Consider the following 18525-nt stretch of genomic DNA (forward strand, 5'->3'; position numbering starts at 1 on the left):
CAGTGAAACAATTACCTCTTTACTCAGAAACAAGCATTGCTATTAGGTTCTTAAAGTCTGATCCATTAGTTTCATGGATGGGGTGTGAATCAACCTTGATGTTGATTTTTGAAGATTCAGAACTAACTTCCCACTCCATTGAAAGAGTGACAACCACAAGGCTCATTTTAAAGCGTTCAGTCTGCAGTTGACCTCCTCTAGGAGTGGGTAGTGCAGGGGTACAGCTCCCATAGGGCGTCATCAAAGCCTCAGTGATCAGGCGTCAGTAACAGCCTCCTCTTTGTGGAAGATTTCTGGAAGGTTGGCAAGCACTGTCCTGAAAGAGCTGTGTTCTCTGGTCCCCTGAAGAGCCCAGACCACCCATTCTGTTTATGCATGTTCAGCTGATCAGCTCCTATGCTCAGTTCAGTAACTTCCAGTTCCAGCAGATCTTACCACAAAGACCAGGATTTACCAGGAGAGATTTCCATGGAGGAAAAAAGAAATGAAACTCGGTTAGAGTTCACAACATTTTCAGTGTTAAGATTGATCTTTCTTAAGACATACTAGGACATCTTATATTTTTAATATTTTCATCATTGGTATAGAAATTCTGTAGGAACATTTAGGAGCCAAGAAGAAGAACATTTTATGCATTTGACTACTAGGAAGTTGGTGAAGCTTTCTTCTTTAACATCTGTTCTCCTTGGTAGCCTATTGAAACAGGCTCCAGTTGAGTCCTGGTCAAGTGAGTAGCTCATTCTCTTGATGGGATAGTGTAGGCAGAGTGGAGAGAACCTACAGGCTGGATTGGGGGATGAGTTGCCATATCTGTGCCCTGTCCAGTCGACCATTGTGTATAGCTAAGGTTGACTGAAGCATCTTCGTCACCCCATTTTGTGCCAACTCTTATTTTTCCATAAGGATTCTCAATTTTATTTGTTGTGTTTCTTGTACTTAATCTTACCTAGGATAAACACATCTTCAGGAGATTTCTTTTTGTTCTTTTTTTTTTTTGTCTGAGGCTCAGATGTTGGGCACGTTGTTTTATATTGTTAGTCAATTCCTGGTTTTAAGAATAAATACAGGATTAGCATGAGTGGTAAGAATCCAGGAACAAACTAAATAGCAGGACAAGAATGGACAATTAGGGTGTCTAAGTGTAGGAGATACTTTTTTTTCTTGAACCTTAATATTCATTGAATAAAGTAAATGGGAATAACCAAGTGCATGCTATTCTGGAGGCATCTGAAACATCAATTATGAAACCAGTCAAGAAAATCCCTAGAGTGTTTTCTTAATCTTCCTCCTTCCAAAGTGTTCCTCCTTTCAATCTTGTGTAACACTTCAGTAGCGTGAATCTCTCATACCTGCAGCTACATCTGTAGGTTTGGGAAGAAGCTTTCATCATTGGGCTGCAAGGCTGGAACAAAGCGAGCATGCAGTTGTGTCTGATGTTAGTTGCCTTTCTGACTTGGTCTTTGTAAGTGTTCACTGGCGCACCTGTGTGTTCATTCAGCAGTATTTACTGAGGGCCTACTGTGTGCTCCATGCTGCTCTGGATGCAGAGAGAAGCAAGACAGACAAGCCTGCTCCCCTCTGAAGCTTACCTTGTTAGTGTAGGTGACAGTAAGTAGGAAAAAATACCAATACTATTAGATGGCACTTAGAGGTGGGAAGGAAACAGAGCCAGCAAGAAACTAGAGACTTGGGGGCTGATGAGGGTGGTCAGGGGAGGCTTTGCATGACCTCAGATTATATGATGGAATGAACTCTGCAGAGATCTGGAGTGGGAGTGTTTTCAGAAGTGGGAATAGCAGGTAAGGTCTTGAGGCCTGAAGAAGCGAAGTTCCGAGCAGTCTCAGACCCTGCAAGGCTAGTCGTGGGCAAGGAGGGAGTGTGGCCAGGAGGCCCTAGGAGGCCTGGAAAGAAGGAAGCCCCTCGAGGGTTTGAGAAGGGAGTGAGGTGGTCTGATTTGCACATTAAAAGGATCACTCTGCTGGGTGGGGGACAGACTATAGGAGGATTAAAGGGCCAGCTGGGCAGTGGGCACCTGTGTGTCTCCACTTACATCTGTGTGTGGCTCCCCTCCCCCAGGGATGGAGGCCTGGACCAGGGTGATCCGTCCAGAAGGGGCACAGCTCTGGCTGAGGGCTTGGCTGCAAAATGGGAGGGAAGGGAGGGCCAGGAATGACTCCTTGGGTTCTCCTGTATTCACGGTACATTCCTGTGGACAGCAAAGGGTGAAGGTGTGGGACATACAGGATGGGTGAATGGGAAAAAACATACCCAGTGTGTATTTAAAATAATGGAAAATGTCTCATTTGTGGATAGAGTCGCTTAGTCGATGCTGAGATGCGTCTTGTGGAACAGAATTTTTGGGACATTTGCAGGTATGTTACAGTTCCAGGGCAATTAGCAGTTGTTATCCTACTGAAGTGTATGTTCTTTGAAGGCAGGGTCCCTATGATTCATCTTAGTACCTAGATTATGCCTTAGAGATAAAGGCTTAGGTCAATGTTTGGTTTGAATCGAAAGGTTCGATTATCTGCAGAGTTGATTTTATTTGATTATGTACGGAGATGTTGGGAGTGGGATAAGTTCTGAGAGGCCACAGTGAATAATCCAGTTTTTTAGCTTCTGGTTACATAAGATTTGACCAGATACTCAGTTATATTATCTCGTGCAAATTTCCAGAGGTTCTGCTGCCTGTCACACAGGCGTGGCCATGAGCTGATGGGTAAGCGTGCAGGTTTTCGATATTTAGTATTGAGGAGCGGGGATGAAGGAGAGACACACCATCCTTTTTTGATGTACTTGGCTCATAAATCTTCTCTGTCTGGTTTGCATAGGATGAGTTAGATGAACTCCGTGCTGAGATGGAAGAGATGAGAGACAGTTATTTAGAGGAAGATGTTTACCAGCTGCAGGAACTTCGGCGAGAACTGGACCGTGCTAATAAAAACTGCCGAATCCTGCAGTACCGTCTTCGGAAAGCTGAGCAGAAAAGCCTGAAAGTGGCTGAGACAGGTCAGGTGGATGGCGAGCTTATCCGAAGCCTGGAGCAGGACTTGAAGGTGAGTGAGAGGGGTGGTGCGTGCACCCCCGAGGCTGCTGTGGACTGGCTGGCCACGTGCACATTGCCCTGGTGTTTTTTCCCTGCTTGTGCCTGTCTCTACAGATTGCAGCAGAAACAGTCTTGGTTTGCTTTATGGCTTATGGAGTGTGTGTAGTTGTGTGACTTTGACAGCCTAAGGTTTTAATTTATCATAATATTAACTTTTAAAAAATGATAATAATCTGCGATAACAAAGAATTAATACATGCCAATGGGTCTGACAATTGGATAGAAATTCTGCAGAAACTCTGAAAGATCTGAAATTAAAAAAAAAAAATCTATTGTAAAAAAAATCTGTTCTCAGTGTAGTCAAAGGCCACTCGTAAAAGTTGACCATATCACTTCACATTTTTTATTGTTATTTAGGTTTCTAGGATGCAGAAATCCTGACATTCCCATAACGCAAGCGAGACTTGTGTAGTGAGGATCTAACACCAGGAGAAATCACAAATTGTCTAAAGTGTCTTTGAGAACCACTGGGAGAAGTGGGAATAATGGGAAGAAATCCCAGACTTTATGCCATTTTCTCTCTGTGGGCAGCGAGGCCCTCATGACCTGATTATCAAATCATTTATCTAGAGATGAATTATGCATACTGTTCTCTTTATTACCAGAGTACTTGTGAAATCTCATCTAGCCTTTCAGTGTGATAACAGGAAAAGAACCTCTGTAATTCTACCAAAGTTATAAACCACTAACAAAATGTCATTCAGTGTAATAAAGGGTGATTTATATTTCTCTTACAAGGCCTCTTTCCTCATTTGCTTTTAGAAAGTAAACATGTTTAACTGCTTTGCTCATTCAAATGGTTTACAATACCAGAGCCACAGTACAAAATTTAAAACTTGACTACATTGAACATCTTAAGCATGCAGCATTTTTTTTTTTTATTATTTTAGACACAGGATCTTGTTCTGTCACTCAGGCTGGAGTGCAGAGGCACCATCATAGCTCACTGTTACCTCAAACTCCCTGGGCTCAAGCGACCCTCCCATCTTCACCTCCCGAGTAGCTGGGACTATAGGCACCACCATGCCTGGATTATTTCTTATTTTTATAATTTTTTTAGAGATAGGGTCTCACTGTGGTTCCCAGGCTGGGCTCAAACTCCTGACCTCAAGTGATCCTGCTTTCTTTGCCTCCCAAAGTGCTGAGATTACAGGCAACTTATTTGTTTTGTTAGCAGGTGGGTTCGATATTACTTTAGTGAATAGAAATGTTTATTTGTTTACTATTATTTAAATTTCTCCCTTAAAGCCCGTGAAGCTGGGCAGAATTGGCATGCGTGGTGACCATCTATGGGGGAGGAGGGTTATCCAAAGTGGGCTTTAAAAACTATTTATTTATTTATTTATTTTTATTTATTTATTTATTTATTTATTTATTTTTTTTTTTTTGAGACGGAGTCTCGCTCTGTCGCCCACGCTGGAGTGCAGTGGCGCAATCTCGGCTCACTGCAAGCTCCGCCTCCCGGGTTCACGCCATTCTCCTGCCTCAGCCTCCCGAGTAGCTGGGACTACAGGCGCCCGCCACTGCGCCCGGCTAATTTTTTTCTATTTTTAGTAGAGACAGGGTTTCACCATGGTCTCGATCTCCTGACCTTGTGATCCGCCCGCCTCGGCCTCCCAAAGTGCTGGGATTACAGGCGTGAGCCACCGCGCCCGGCAAAACTATTTATTTTAAAGCCATTTAACTTTAGCAGTTCGGGGGGTTGTATACCAACTTCAGTGACAGTAATGTTAGCACGTTCTGATAATGCACCACTATCAGACCAGCCAGAGTGGCCTTTTAGTCCAGATGTTGATTTCATTTTTAAACGAATCTCCTCCTCCTCTTAAAAACAAGTCAGTTATGTACTGCCAGGGTCTTTGCTGTGTGGTGTAATATATTAATGATTTTGCCTCTGACGTTATCTGATAGTACCCTTAGCACACACAAAGCCTCATATCCTGATAACGATCTCTGTGGGTCGATACAGGTAGCCAAAGATGTATCTGTCAGATTGCACCACGAACTGAAGACGGTGGAGGAAAAGCGCGCTAAAGCTGAGGATGAAAATGAAACTCTCCGACAGCAGATGATTGAAGTAGAAATATCCAAACAGGCCCTCCAGAATGAGCTGGAGAGACTGAAAGAGGTAATCCAGAACCGTGGGGCTCCTGCCCCTTTGGATTTAATAAGGAGGAGCTTGGAACTCCAAGTGCCCCCTTCTCATTGTGGTCGAAAGCCGGGGTTGGCAAACCGTGGCCTGTTTGGCTCAGAAGTTAGATTATTTTTACATTTTTTTCCTAGCATGGTAAACAAACAAGCAAACAAGCAAAACTCGCAGGAAAGAAAGCCCCCAAAAGTAAAGAAGGCTATGGATTCAATACTGTGTGATGCTTGCAAAGCCTAAAATATTTTCTATCTGGCCCTTTATAGAAAAGGCTTATTGGGGCCTGGTCTAAAGCTAGTTTTTGTAATTACCACTCAGATGAGCTGACCATTAATTCCTTTGATGTGTCCAAGTGGAGGCTATTATTGCTAGAGTACAGAATTAAGAAGGAGCTTTTTTCCCCAGAGTCTTCTCCAGTGAACTGGAAAGTATGTTATGGTTGTCTATGAAAGCTGTGTAAACAGACAATGTATGTATGCCACCTGTGTAGCTAAAATGAGTTAAATATAGACATTTTTAAATTTTAGGGAGTGATTTTTCTAGCAAAGTAGTCTGGAAAATGAATATTTTTTTTTCATGTGCATACAGCAATGCGAATCCTGTTTTGTTATTGACTTCCATTATAAGATTAAAGCAGAGTGTTTTCTTGGAAAATGTCCTGCATGTGTTGAAATTAAAAGCCCTTGGCGAAGGCTTTAAGCTTACAGTGAATTCTGGCATGTTACCTGCACCTGCCAACAGCCTTGCTTAGTGGCTCATTTTTCCTTTGGAAACGTTTCCTGATTCACACGGTTCTTCCAGATCCATGCTCCCTTCCATCCGCCACACCTGGTTCTGGCCCGCAAGGCTCTGGGTGGAGTTGTGCGTGTGTGGTGCAGGCCCTGCTCTCAAGGCGCCTCCATTTCAATCAGGTGCATAGATAATAAACAAATCACAGCAAAGTACAGGTGTGCCCCTCTCTGCTTCTGCCCCCGCCCCTCTGCTCACAGCTGCCTCGGCCTCCCTGCTCTTCGCACGCATATCCTCACCGGAAGGTTCTTTCTCCAGGCACTCACCTGTGGCTCATTCCCTTATCTCTTTCGGGTCCTGAGATTCACTCAGCCCCTCCCCTCAACACTCGTGAAATTTGTCCCCATCTCCACCCTGGCCAGCCCTGTTCACCTTCCCATCTGACATATGCATTCTGGGACATTATTTGTCTGTTGTCACCGCTTATCTGACAATGCTGTGTTTTCTTTCTCTTTCATCCCTCCCCTCCTTTACTGGTGCCCCTTCAGATCACAAGCTCTGTGGGGCAGGGACCGGGGCTTTGTCTGTCTGGCTCACTGTGGGGCCCTCATGCCTGGAACATGCTGGGTGGAGGAATGAATGAGGGAGCAGAGCATAGAGCTGTGTGATCAGAGCGTGCCTGGGAGATGAGGTGGCCTCCCAGAGGAAGAGGTTAGCTTCTGGGAGTTTGCTTTCATCACAGGTAACCCTCAGCCCTTTACTTACACTTGTATCTGCTCCCGGGACTCCAGGAATTTGTCCTCTAACCGAGGATCTCTGCCTCAAAGTACCAGTTGCTGGTACTTTACTTCCCTCCCATTCCTTTGTTCTAAGTTTGCTGGAATAATTTCCTTTCTCAGTTTGAGCCTGACCTTAACAGTTAGAGGGTAGAGAAAATAGTTTACAGTTGACTCTGGAACAACGTGGGGATGGGGGCCATGGGGGTCACCTCCTGTGCAGTTGAAAATCTGTGCATGTCTTGTAGTCCTAGAGACCAGGGAGGCAGAGGCGAGAGGATTGCTTGTGCCCAGGACTTTGAGGCCGGCTTGGGCAACACAGCAAGACCCTGTTTCTTAAAGAAAAAAAGAGAAAATAATGTATATAGCTTTTGACTCCCCCAAAACTTAACTAATAATAGCCCACTGTAGACTGGAAGCCTTACTAATATAAAATGGCCAGTCAACACATATTGTGTATGTTGTATGTATTGTGTACTGTATTCTTATAATAAAGGTAGAGAAAAGAAAACATGGTTAAAATCAGAAGGAAGAGAAAATATATTTACTATTCATTAAGTGGAAATGGACCACCGTAAAAGTCTTCATGCTCTTAGTCTTCACGTTGAGTAGATAGAGGGGGAAGAGGAGGGTTTGGTCTTGCTGTCTCGGGTGGCATAGGTAGAAGATTTGAGTGTAAGTTGACCTTCACAGTTCAAACGTATGTTGTTCAAGGGTCAACCATAGAAGTATATTTTATAAAATTTTATATGTGTATACATTTGTGTATAAATATATAAACATATAAATCTATATTTTAAGTAGGTGAAGATTCTTTTGCATATATTTAAATGGATTTGTGTAGGACTTGGCATCTCATTGGAGGAAGAAACGATTATTGTTGCTCTTGACATTCAAAAGCAAGGCCAGGGTGAGACAAGGATCTTCAGAGAGCCTGATGCTGGCTCAGGGTGGATGTGAGGAGAGAATGGAGAGGGATCAGCCCTCCCTTTGTAGGTTAGAATTACTGAGAGGAATTGTTCAATTAGGATGAAATAAGTATTTTACTTCCAGAGCTGCAGTCAGGGTGGAGGGACTGCATATTTACACCAAACTTCTAAATGAATCATAAAACTGACAGGAGTCCCAGGAGGGTTAGATGCTGGTAGATTAAACTGGAAGCAGAGAACAATGGCATCTCGTGATACAAGTTTCAAAGGTGGTGGAGGAAATATTTTTTGGAAGATGAGAATGGGTTCTTTTTGCAAAAGCCAGTACAAACAGGCTAAGCTTTGCTCTGGGGTGACGGTAATATTTTTTCTATCCTGAGCCTCACTTTTTGTTGTTCACCCCTGGAGTTTTGTAAATGGATGTGTGACCTGAAAACGGCAAGGACACTTCATGGGTTGTGTGTCTGAGCAGCAGCAGTTGTCGCAGGTGTGTGTGTATCCCCTCGGTCTCAGGGGTCTGTGAGACAGCATCTCCATGCTTTGTTTCCTCTGGAGCCACCACTCCCTTCTCTCTGAAGCTCTAGACTGTTTTCAGCTGCCTAGTGGACATCTCCAATAAGAGTTTTTCCTAGCACTTTAGACTCTGTCCAGAACAAACTCATCGCCCCTTGCGCCACCCTGCACCTGCTCTGTCTCCTATTTGTGTAATGGTCCCTGAGTCCTTTCAGTCCCCAAGGCTGACGATGGCGCTACCCTTAACCCTCTTCTCCCTTCTTCAGCTGCTTGCTCTGTGCTGTAGGTTCGGCTTTTGCAGGCTTTGGACATTTCTTTCTCACTGATACCTGATAGAACATGGATGAACCTTGAAAATATGCTAAGTAACAGAAGCCAGACATACTGTGTGATTCCATTGATAAGAAATATCCAGAGTAGATGAATTCATATAGATGGAAAACAGATTCGTGGTTTCCAGGGGCTGGGGACAGGGGAGAGGTGGAACCAACTGCGTAATGGGCGGGCGGTTTCCTTTTGGGGTGATGAAAATGTTTTAGAACGAGATAGATGTGGTGGCTGCACAACACGTGAGTGTACTAAATGCCACTGAGTTGTGCCCTTGAAAATGGCTTGTTTTCTGTTACGTGAATTTTAACCTCAGCACTTTGGGAGGCTGAGGTGGGTGGATCACCTGAGGTCAGGAGTTTGAGACCAGCCTGGCTAACATGATGAAATCCTGTTTCTACTAAAAATACAAATATTAGCCAGGCATGGTGGCGCGCACCTGTAATCCCAGCTACTCGGGAGGCTGAGGCAGGAGAATTGCTTGAACCCAGGAGGCCGAGGTTGCAGTGAGCCAAGATCATGCCATTGCACTCCAACTTGGGCAATAAGAGCGAAACTCCATCTCAAAAAAAAAAAAAAAAAGATTTTTCTTTCCCAGTCTATCCATACTTTTACCAGTCCCCCACCTCAGACGAGTATTTGAGAGCTGACAGTGTGGGCTGACCACGCACGTTGAATGTATACACGATTTCTAGTCCTTTCCTGTTCTCGCTGCATGCCAAAATTCTGACTATCTCACTCTGCTTAGACAGACAGACCTGCCTTGGCTTGTCTAACTCTTTCGCATGACGCAGCAGCCTATTACCCTCTGAGCCATCCCTGGCGCGCTGTTGGGTTTGCCACTCCAGGGCTGTAGACGTTGGCCTGAAATGGAAGAGCGGTTTAGAAGGATGACGGGGACTGTGCGCTCTAATTCTTTTTGAACTGCTAGAGGTGTGTCTTTGAAAAGTTACTTTCTCTATTGATAAAAGAGGGCCGATCTGGCTAAAATTGTCCCTTCCCACTAGCCAGCTTCTCACTGGCATCCTGTGCCTGTTCACTCTTGGAGTCTGTGACCCCAGGCACCTACATGCCCTCTGCTTGTACCAAAGCTCAAACAATTTTCATCTTTTTTTTTTTTCCCTGATATATTTCTTCTAGTATTCAACTCTACCTATAGTGGAGTCTCTCAAAAAGTAGAAAACAGTTAACCTTGGCTTAGTTTCCACTTCTTAGATTGCCCTAATTCTTTCACTGAACAATATTTCATTCTACCCCCAATTTTTAGAGTTCTATTACATGCTAGACACAAATAACAACTAGCCAGGTTAGCCAGCACTTATAGGGATGAGAGACATGTTCTAGATCATTCCGGTGAGCTCAGGTTATTGAAAAGAGTCCCAGGGAACCAACTAAGAGATGGCTTCTTGTGGCCGCCTTTTCTCAACCTCAGAAAATGACATGGATTCCCTGGGTTTGGTTGAGACTTCTTTTGTGCATAGTTAATCCTCAGATTTTGTAATAATTCCTGTGTGCTTGAGAGGAACGTGTTTTGGGGTGCAGACTTTGATTTAAATCTATTAGATTGAAGACTTCAAACTTCAATTGTAACCCACAGCAAAAAGGGCATCATCACTCAATATACAACTATAAACAAAAGTTTTTTTTTTTTTCCCGCTATTCTTGCCTATATTTGCTGTTTACATTTTTTTTTTTTAATTTATTTATTATTATTATACTTTAAGTTGTAGGGTACATGTGCACAACGTGCAGGTTTGTTACATATGTATACTTGTGCCATGTTGGTGTGCTGCACCCATCAACTCGTCATTTACATCAGGTATAACTCCCAATGCAATCCCTCCCCCCTCCCCCCTCCCCATGATAGGCCCCGGTGTGTGATGTTCCCCTTCCCGAGTCCAAGTGATCTCATTGTTCAGTTCCCACCTATGAGTGAGAACATGCGGTGTTTGGTTTTCTGTTCTTGTGATAGTTTGCTAAGAATGATGGTTTCCAGCTGCATCCATGTCCCTACAAAGGACACAAACTCATCCTTTTTTATGGCTGCATAGTATTCCATGGTGTATATGTGCCACATTTTCTTAATCCAATCTGTCACTGATGGACATTTGGGTTGATTCCAAGTCTTTGCTATTGTGAATAGTGCTGCAATAAACATACGTGTGCATGTGTCTTTATAGCAGCATAATTTATAATCCTTTGGGTATATACCCAGTAATGGGATGGCTGGGTCATATGGTACATCTAGTTCTAGATTCTTGAGGAATCGCCATACTGTTTTCCATAATGGTTGAACTAGTTTACAATCCCACCAACAGTGTAAAAGTGTTCCTATTTCTCCACATCCTCTCCAGCACCTGTTGTTTCCTGACTTTTGAATGATCGCCATTCTAACTGGTGTGAGATGGTATCTCATTGTGGTTTTGATTTGCATTTCTCTGATGGCCAGTGATGATGAGCATTTTTTTCATGTGTCTGTTGGCTGTATGAATGTCTTCTTTTGAGAAATGTCTATTCATATCCTTTGCCCACTTTTTGATGGGGTTGTTTGTTTTTTTCTTGTAAATTTGTTTGAGTTCTTTATAGGTTCTGGATATTAGCCCTTTGTCAGATGAGTAGATTGCAAAAATTTTCTCCCATTCTGTAGGTTGCCTTTTCACTCTGATGGTAGTTTCTTTTGCTGTGCAGAAGCTCTTTAGTTTAATGAGATCCCATTTGTCAATTTTGGCTTTTGCTGCCGTTGCTTTTGGTATTTTAGACATGAAGTCTTTGCCCATGCCTATGTCCTGAATGGTACTACCTAGGTTTTCCTCTAGGATTTTTATGGTATTAGGTCTAACATTTAAGTCTCTAATCCATCTTGAATTAATTTTCGTATAAGGAGTAAGGAAAGGATCCAGTTTCAGCTTTCTACTTATGGCTAGCCAATTATCCCAGCACCATTTATTAAATAGGGAATCCTTTCCCCATTTCTTGTTTCTCTCAGGTTTGTCAAAGATCAGATGGCTGTAGATGTGTGGTATTATTTCTGAGGACTCTGTTCTGTTCCATTGGTCTATATCTCTGTATAAACAAAAGTTTAACAAAGTAATGCTTAACTTTGTCATTTGGGGTGCACTCTGATATTTTCCATTCAGTTAAAAAATTTTTTAATGGTGGTTATAAGATTGATTTATAGTTCATTAGTGTATTGTTGGAATTTGGGAAAATGTGTTAACTCATTTGTTCACTGTATACAAATTTTCTATATCCTTTGTAGCTTTTTGTCCCATTATAATTATGCATTTTAATTTTGTTCTTGTAATTTGTCAAACTTTGCCTTGTGTATTTTGATGCCAAATTTTTAAGTGAAAACAGATTTAGGACTCTTCCTCGTGGTGAGTTATTCCCTTTATCAGTTGGTAATGACCTCTTTCTTCTAATGTATTGCTTTTTGCTGTAAAGTCTTTTTTATCTGCTTTCATCATCTATACCAAATTTCTTTTGGGTAGTATTGGCTTGGGATAGTTTTTCTTTCTGTTTTCTTTTTCTTTTTTTTTTCCTTAAACAACAGATATTTATTTCTGCCAGTTCTGGGGGCTGGGAAGTTGAAAATCAAAATGCTAGTCAGTGTGGTTCCTGGTGAGAGCCCTGTTCCTTGCTTACAGATAGCTGCCTTCTTGCTGTGTTTTCATATGGCAGAGAGCATGAGAGTGAGAATAAGAGAAGAGAGAGAGAGAGAGAGCGAGCAACAAGCGCATGTTCTGGTGTTTCTTCCTCTTTTCATAAAGATATTAACCCCATGATGGGGCCAAGGCCCCACCTCCGTAGAACATCACGCTGAGGGTCAGGGCTTCCACATATGAATTTGGGGGAGGGCATAAACGTTCAGTCCATAAAAAGGGGAGAGAAGAGGAGGCAAGTTAGGAGGCTTCTCCAGTAAATCCTTGAGAGAGGTGGTGGTGATCTGAACCCCAGGGTTTTGGTAATTCTTTTAAAAATTCTTTCCAATTTTAGATTCGGAGGCAGGTGTGCAGGTTTGCTACATGAGTATCTTGGACAATAGTGAGGTTTGGGCTTCTAGTGCACCCACCACCCAAACGGTGAACATTGTACTCGGTAGATAATTAGTTTAAACCCTCACCACCATCCCACCCATTCTCACTGCCTAAGGACTCCCCAGTGTCTGTTATTTACATCTTTGTATCTATGTTTACCCAGTGTTTAGCCCTCACTTGTGAGAACATGCAGTATTTAATTTTCTGTGTCTGAGTTATTTGACTTAGGATAATGGCCTCCAGCTCCATCCGTGTTGCTGCGAAAGACAGGGTTTCATTCTTTTTTATTGCTGCATAGTAGTCCATGGTGTATGTATACCACACTTTCTTTATCTAATCGTCTATTGATGGATACTTAGGTTGATTCCATGATTTTGCTATTGTGAATATTGCTTTAATAAGCATATGAGTGTAGGTGTCTTTTTTATATAATGATTTATTTTGGGTAGATGCACATTAGTGAGATTGCCGGGTTGAATGGCAGTTCTATTTTTACTACTTTGAGAATTCCCCGTACTGTTTTCCATAGAGTTGTACTAATCTGCATTCCCACTAACAGTGTGTAAGAGTTCCTTTTCCTCCATATCCATGCCAACATCTGCTGTTTTTTGATGTTTTAATAACAGCCATTCTGACTGGTGTTTGATGATATCTCATTGTGGTTTTAATTTGCATTTCTCTGGTGATTAGTGATGTGGAGCATTTCTTCATGTTTCTTGGCCACTTATATGTCTTCAATAAAGAAATGTCTGTTCATGTCCTTTGCATAGCCTGGGATAGCTTTTCTATGGTTTCTTTAGTTTCTATTTTTCTATGTCATTATGTTTTCTGCGTATTTCTTGTGAACAGAATATAGCTACATTTTTAAAAAATGTGATCTGAGACTCTCTTTTTTTTAAACTGATAAATTTAATCCATGTATATGCATTGTGGCTACTGATGGTTTGAGTTTATTTCTATCATTGCATTTTATTTCTTTATTTTCCCTGCTTGTTCTTTCTCTCTCTCCTTCCTTCCTTCCTTCCTTCCTTCCTTCCCTCTCTCCCTCCTTCCCTTCCCTCCCTCCCTCCCTCTCCCCTTTCTTTCTTTCTTTGACTTCTGTTTGAGTTTTTAATTCTGTGTCTTAGTTGGGAAGTTATACATTCTATTTTTGTTATTTTAATGATTACTCACATATTTAATATGCATGTTTGAAGTTTAAAACTAATCATTAGCTATATTCTCCTCCTGAAGAATACAACCATCTTAGAAAGCTTCAACTTTAATCAAATCTTGTCTTTCATATGTTTTATATCATTTTAGTTTCATCTTTTTAAAATGACCCTTTAAAAACTTATTTAATAGCTAATGCTTATTTAGATTAATTTATAGTTAATTTAATTGCCAGTTTGTTTACTTATCATTGCTTCTTGAGTGTTACTCCTCTGAGTTCGGTTTCCTTCTTGCTGATCTTTTAATACATCCTTCAGGGGTTCTTTTCAGTAAGCAGTATTGCCTGAAATGCCTTCATTTCATAATGTCTTGAAATCTTTTCAGTTGGGCATGGAATTCCAACACTTTGAAGATAATATTTTATTATCTTTTGGCTCATTTTGCTATAGAGAGGTCTGCTGTCAGCATAATTTTTATTTTTGTAGCTAATCTGTCTTTACTTCCTGATGACTCTTATGCTTTTCTTTTTGTGTTTGGTATTCTGTAGTTTCTGTCCACTTTGTCTAGATTTATTCTTATTTTGCTCAGCATTCACTGTCAGTCTGATTAAATCTGTCATGAGATCTGGAGAGTTTTCACTCCAAATAGTGTTTGATAGTGAAATTTTCTCAAATCGTATTTCCTTTCATCACCTGTATTCTTTCTAAAACTTCTGCTAGTCTCATGTGGGGCCTTCTTATGTTGCCCATTCTTTTTTTTCCCTCTGAGACAGGGTCTCGCTCTGTCGCCCAGGTTGGAGTGCAGTGGTGCGATCTCAGCCCACTGCAACCTCCACCTCCTGGGTTCAAGTGATTCTCCTGCCTCAGCCTCCCAAGTAGCTGCGCTTACAGGCGCGTGCCACCATGCCCAGCTAATTTTTTTTTTTTTAATTTTAGCAGAGACAAGGGCTTCACCATGTTGGGCAGGCTGGTCTCAAACTCCTGACCTCAGGTGATCCACCCGCCTCGGCCTCCCAAAGTGCTGGGATTATAGGTGTGAGCCCCCGCGCCCGGCTGGATGGCTTACTTATTGTACTGTTTTTTGAGACAAGGTCTTACTGTCGCTCAGGCTGGAGTCCAGTGATGTGATCACAGCTCACTGCAGCCTGGACCTCCTCGGGCTCAAGCAGTCCTCTCGCCTCAGCACCTTTCACCCCCACCCCGGGCCCAAGTAGCTGGGACTACAGGCTAGTGCCACCATGCCCAGCGAATTTCCATATTTTTTGGAGAGACAGGGTTTTGTCATTTTGCTCAGTCTGGTCTCAAACTCCTGGCCTCAAGGGATCCTCCTGCCCTAGCCTCCCAAAGTGCTGGGATTACAGGCGTAAGGCCTGCCTGTTATATATTTTTTTCTCATTGTTGAGTTTTGAGAGTTCTTTGTACATTAAATTAGTTAATTAATTAAAAATTTTTTAGAGACAGGGTCTCCCTCTGTCACCCAGATTGGAGTACAGTGGTATAATCGTGGTGTACTGCCACCTTGTACTCCTGGGCTCAGGGGATCCTCTGCCTCAGCCGTCTGAGTAACTAGGACTACAGTTACACGCCACTGCACCCAGCTGATTAGAAAATCTTTTGTAGAGCTGGGGTCTCGCAGTGTTGCTCAGGCTGTCTCAAACTCCTGGACTCAAGTGATCCTCTCGCCTTGGCCTCCCAAAGTGTTGGGATTTTAGGTGTGAGCCACTGAGCTTGGCGTATCTTAGATTCAAGTCCTCCGTTGGATATATGGTTTGCAAATATTTTCTCTTACTCTGTAGCTTGTCTTCTCATCCTCTTACAGGGTTTTCTCAGGGCAAAAGTTTTTAGTTTATGAAGCCCAATTTACGAATGATTCCTGTTATGGTATCAATTTTAAGAGCTCTGTGCCTAACCCTACGTCCTGAATATTTTCTCCTCCTCATTTTTCGGAAAGTTTTATTGTTTTACATTGCACATGTATGTCTGTGATCCATTTTGAATTAATTTTTGTATATGGTGTGAAACTTAAGTTTCATTTTTTTGGCCTGTGAACATCCGGTTACTCTGGCACCGTTTGTTGAAGAGACCACCTTTCCTCCATTGAATTACCTTTGCATTGTTGTCAAAAATCAGTTGGGCACATGTGTTTGGGTCTATTTCTGGGTTCTCTGCTGTGTTCCATTGATCTCTGCCAGAGCCACCCAGCCTTGATCACTTTACTGTGTATGTCCTGAAAGTGCTTTCTTGTATGGAGTCTATGCCAGTCTCATTTGGTCCCTCAATGGCATTTTGGCCCACTCACCTCTTTGCACAGCCCCATCCTTATGAAACACTGGATAAATATTTGTTCCATGGGTGAAGGTTTTATCATCTTTATTTTCCCTTGAGAAAGAGCCAAAACATCATTTAAAAATCTCTTGCTGAGGAATTTCTGATTCTTTATATCATTACCTCAGGATAGTTAATAAAAGCCAATAATTCCACTGTAGGTCAAGCTTTTTGACAATGACTGTGAGTCATGAAATTGCCCTGTTTGGTTAGTGATAAGCGAAGCCGCTTCTGTTCATCAACTTCCTGAACGTCAGCCAGGCTCCTCGCCGGGCTTGGACAACACCGGCTTGTGCCCTGTGTGCCGTACAGCTGCCTTCTTTTTATTTCCTGTGCAGTCTCACCCACAGCACTGCAGGCTCTGGGGGACCTTTTAGGGCAGATTATGGCACCCTTGGGATGGCTGCATCAGACACAGCTATGCTATGTGAGCAACCTGTTACTTTGCAGACTTCCCAAGAGATTGAAGATCCATCTGTTTCTGCCCTTCTCTAAGATAGCCTTTCTTGGAAAATGCGAATCTCTGATAATGTGCAGGACGTTTCAACATTTTACCTTCATGTTAGAATGGAACCTCTGACTTGTAGTGAAACGGGCACTGTGCTTCAGTCGCTTTTCTTAAAAATAATTGACCAGGCCCAGTGGCTCACGCCTGTAATCCCAGCACTTTGGGGAGGCCGAGGTGGGTGGATCATGAGGTCAGGAGATCAAAACCATCCTGGCTAACACGGTGAAAGCCTGTCTCTACTAAAAATACAAAAAATTAGCCGGGCATGGTGGCGGGTGCCTGTAGTCCCAGCTACTCGGGAGGCTGAGGCAGGAGAATGGCGTTAACCCAGGAGGCGGAGCTTGCAGTGAGCCGAGATAGTGCCGCTGCACTCCAGCCTGGGTGACAGAGTGATACTCCATCTAAAAAAAAAAAGATAAATAATAATGATAATTAAAATAGGCTAGGTGTGATGGCTCACGCCTGTAATCCCAACACTTTAGGAGGCCGAGGCAGGCAGCTCACCTGAGGTCAGGAGTTTAAGACCAGCCTGACCAACATGGTGAAACCCCATCTCTACTAAAAATACAAAAATTAGCCGGGCATGGTAGCAGGTGTCTGTAATCCCAGCTACTCGGGAGTCTGAGGTAGGAGAATCACTTGAACCTGGGAGGCGGAGGTTGCAGTAAGCCAAGACTGCATTGTAGCACTCCAGCCTCGGGGGCAAGAGCGAGACTTCATCTCAAGAAAAAAAAATAATAATAATAATAATTAAAATATAGACAACACATATTTCTGAATAATTTAGACTTTCACTAGGCAGTCAACTACATCAAATTTGTAGCATTGTCTGTTCTATGGGAAAAATAGAAACTACTGCTCTTCTCAAAAACACATTTTTTTTTTTGAGACAGAGTCCCACCCTGTCACCCAGGCTGGAGTGCAGTGGTGTGATCTCAACTCACCGCAACCTCTGCCTCCCAGGTTCAAGTGATTCTCCTGCCTCAGTCTCCTGAGTAGCTGAGATTACAGGTGCGCACCTCCACACCTGGCTAATTTTTGTATTTTCAGTAGAGACGGGTTTTCATTATGTTGCCCAGGCTGGTCTTGAACTCCTGACCTCAAGTGATCTGACTGCCTCAGCCTCCCAAAGTGCTGGGATTACAGGTGTGAGCCACTGTGTCCCACCTCAAAATTTATATTTGGATCTCTTGGGGGTCTGTTGAATTTATTTGCTACAAGTCATGTTATTGATGTAATATAATTTAGGTAACTTTATTCTTTTAATCTTCATATTTTTGAGACAGGGTCTCGCTCTGTTGCCCAGGGATCATGGCTCCCTGCAGCCTCGACCTCTTGGGCTCAAACAGTCTTCCTACCTCAGCCTCCCAAGTAGCTGAGACTACAGGCGTGTGCCACCACACCCGGCTAATTTTTTTCTTTTTTTTTTTTTCTTTTTTTTTTTTAGTAGAGACTGGGTCTCACCGTGTTGCCAGGCTAGTCTCAAACCCCTGAGCTTAAGCGATCCTCCCACCTCAGCTTCCCAAAGTTTTGGGATTACAGGTGTGAGCTACTGTGTTTGGCTAGTTTAGGTAACTTTTATCTTCAAGCGCAAAATCAAGAGTCAGAGAAATAGAAATACTTAGAAAATACTCCGTAGTATTCTCTGCGGCCTGAGTGCCCTTCCTTTTTTTTTTTTTTTTTTTTTTTGTTGAGACGGAGTCTCGCTCTGTTGCCCAGGCTGGAGTGCAGTGGCCGGATCTCAGCTCACTGCAAGCTCCGCCTCCCGGGTTTACGCCATTCTCCTGCCTCAGCCTCCCGACTAGCTGGGACTACAGGCGCCTGCCACCTCGCCCGGCTAGTTTTTTGTATTTTTTTAGTAGAGATGGGGTTTCACTGTGTTAGCCAGGATGGTCTCGATCTCCTGACCTCGTGATCCGCCCATCTCGGCCTCCCAAAGTGCTGGGATTACAGGCTTGAGCCACCGCGCCCGGCCAAG

General features: G+C 43.0%; 1 protein-coding gene across 10 annotated transcripts in view; it reads left to right on the forward strand.

Annotated features, from left to right (window-relative positions):
• The window catches only part of MTCL1 (microtubule crosslinking factor 1), a 126139-nt gene that overhangs the window by 8887 nt on the left and 98727 nt on the right, over positions 1-18525 (forward strand). For 9 of the 10 annotated variants that reach the window (XM_007974638.3, XM_007974642.3, XM_037982500.2 and 6 more), the window contains exons 2-3: positions 2832-3056; positions 5076-5234. In XM_007974638.3, the coding sequence (XP_007972829.3) occupies positions 2832-3056; positions 5076-5234 (384 nt within the window). Of the gene's footprint in view, positions 1-2307; positions 2373-2831; positions 3057-5075; positions 5235-18525 lie in introns of those variants that run through there. The other variant, XM_007974641.3, reaches the window with a different exon arrangement.

The sequence above is a fragment of the Chlorocebus sabaeus genome, chromosome 18, assembly GCF_047675955.1.
Source record: "Chlorocebus sabaeus isolate Y175 chromosome 18, mChlSab1.0.hap1, whole genome shotgun sequence".
Taxonomy (NCBI): Eukaryota; Metazoa; Chordata; class Mammalia; order Primates; family Cercopithecidae; genus Chlorocebus; species Chlorocebus sabaeus.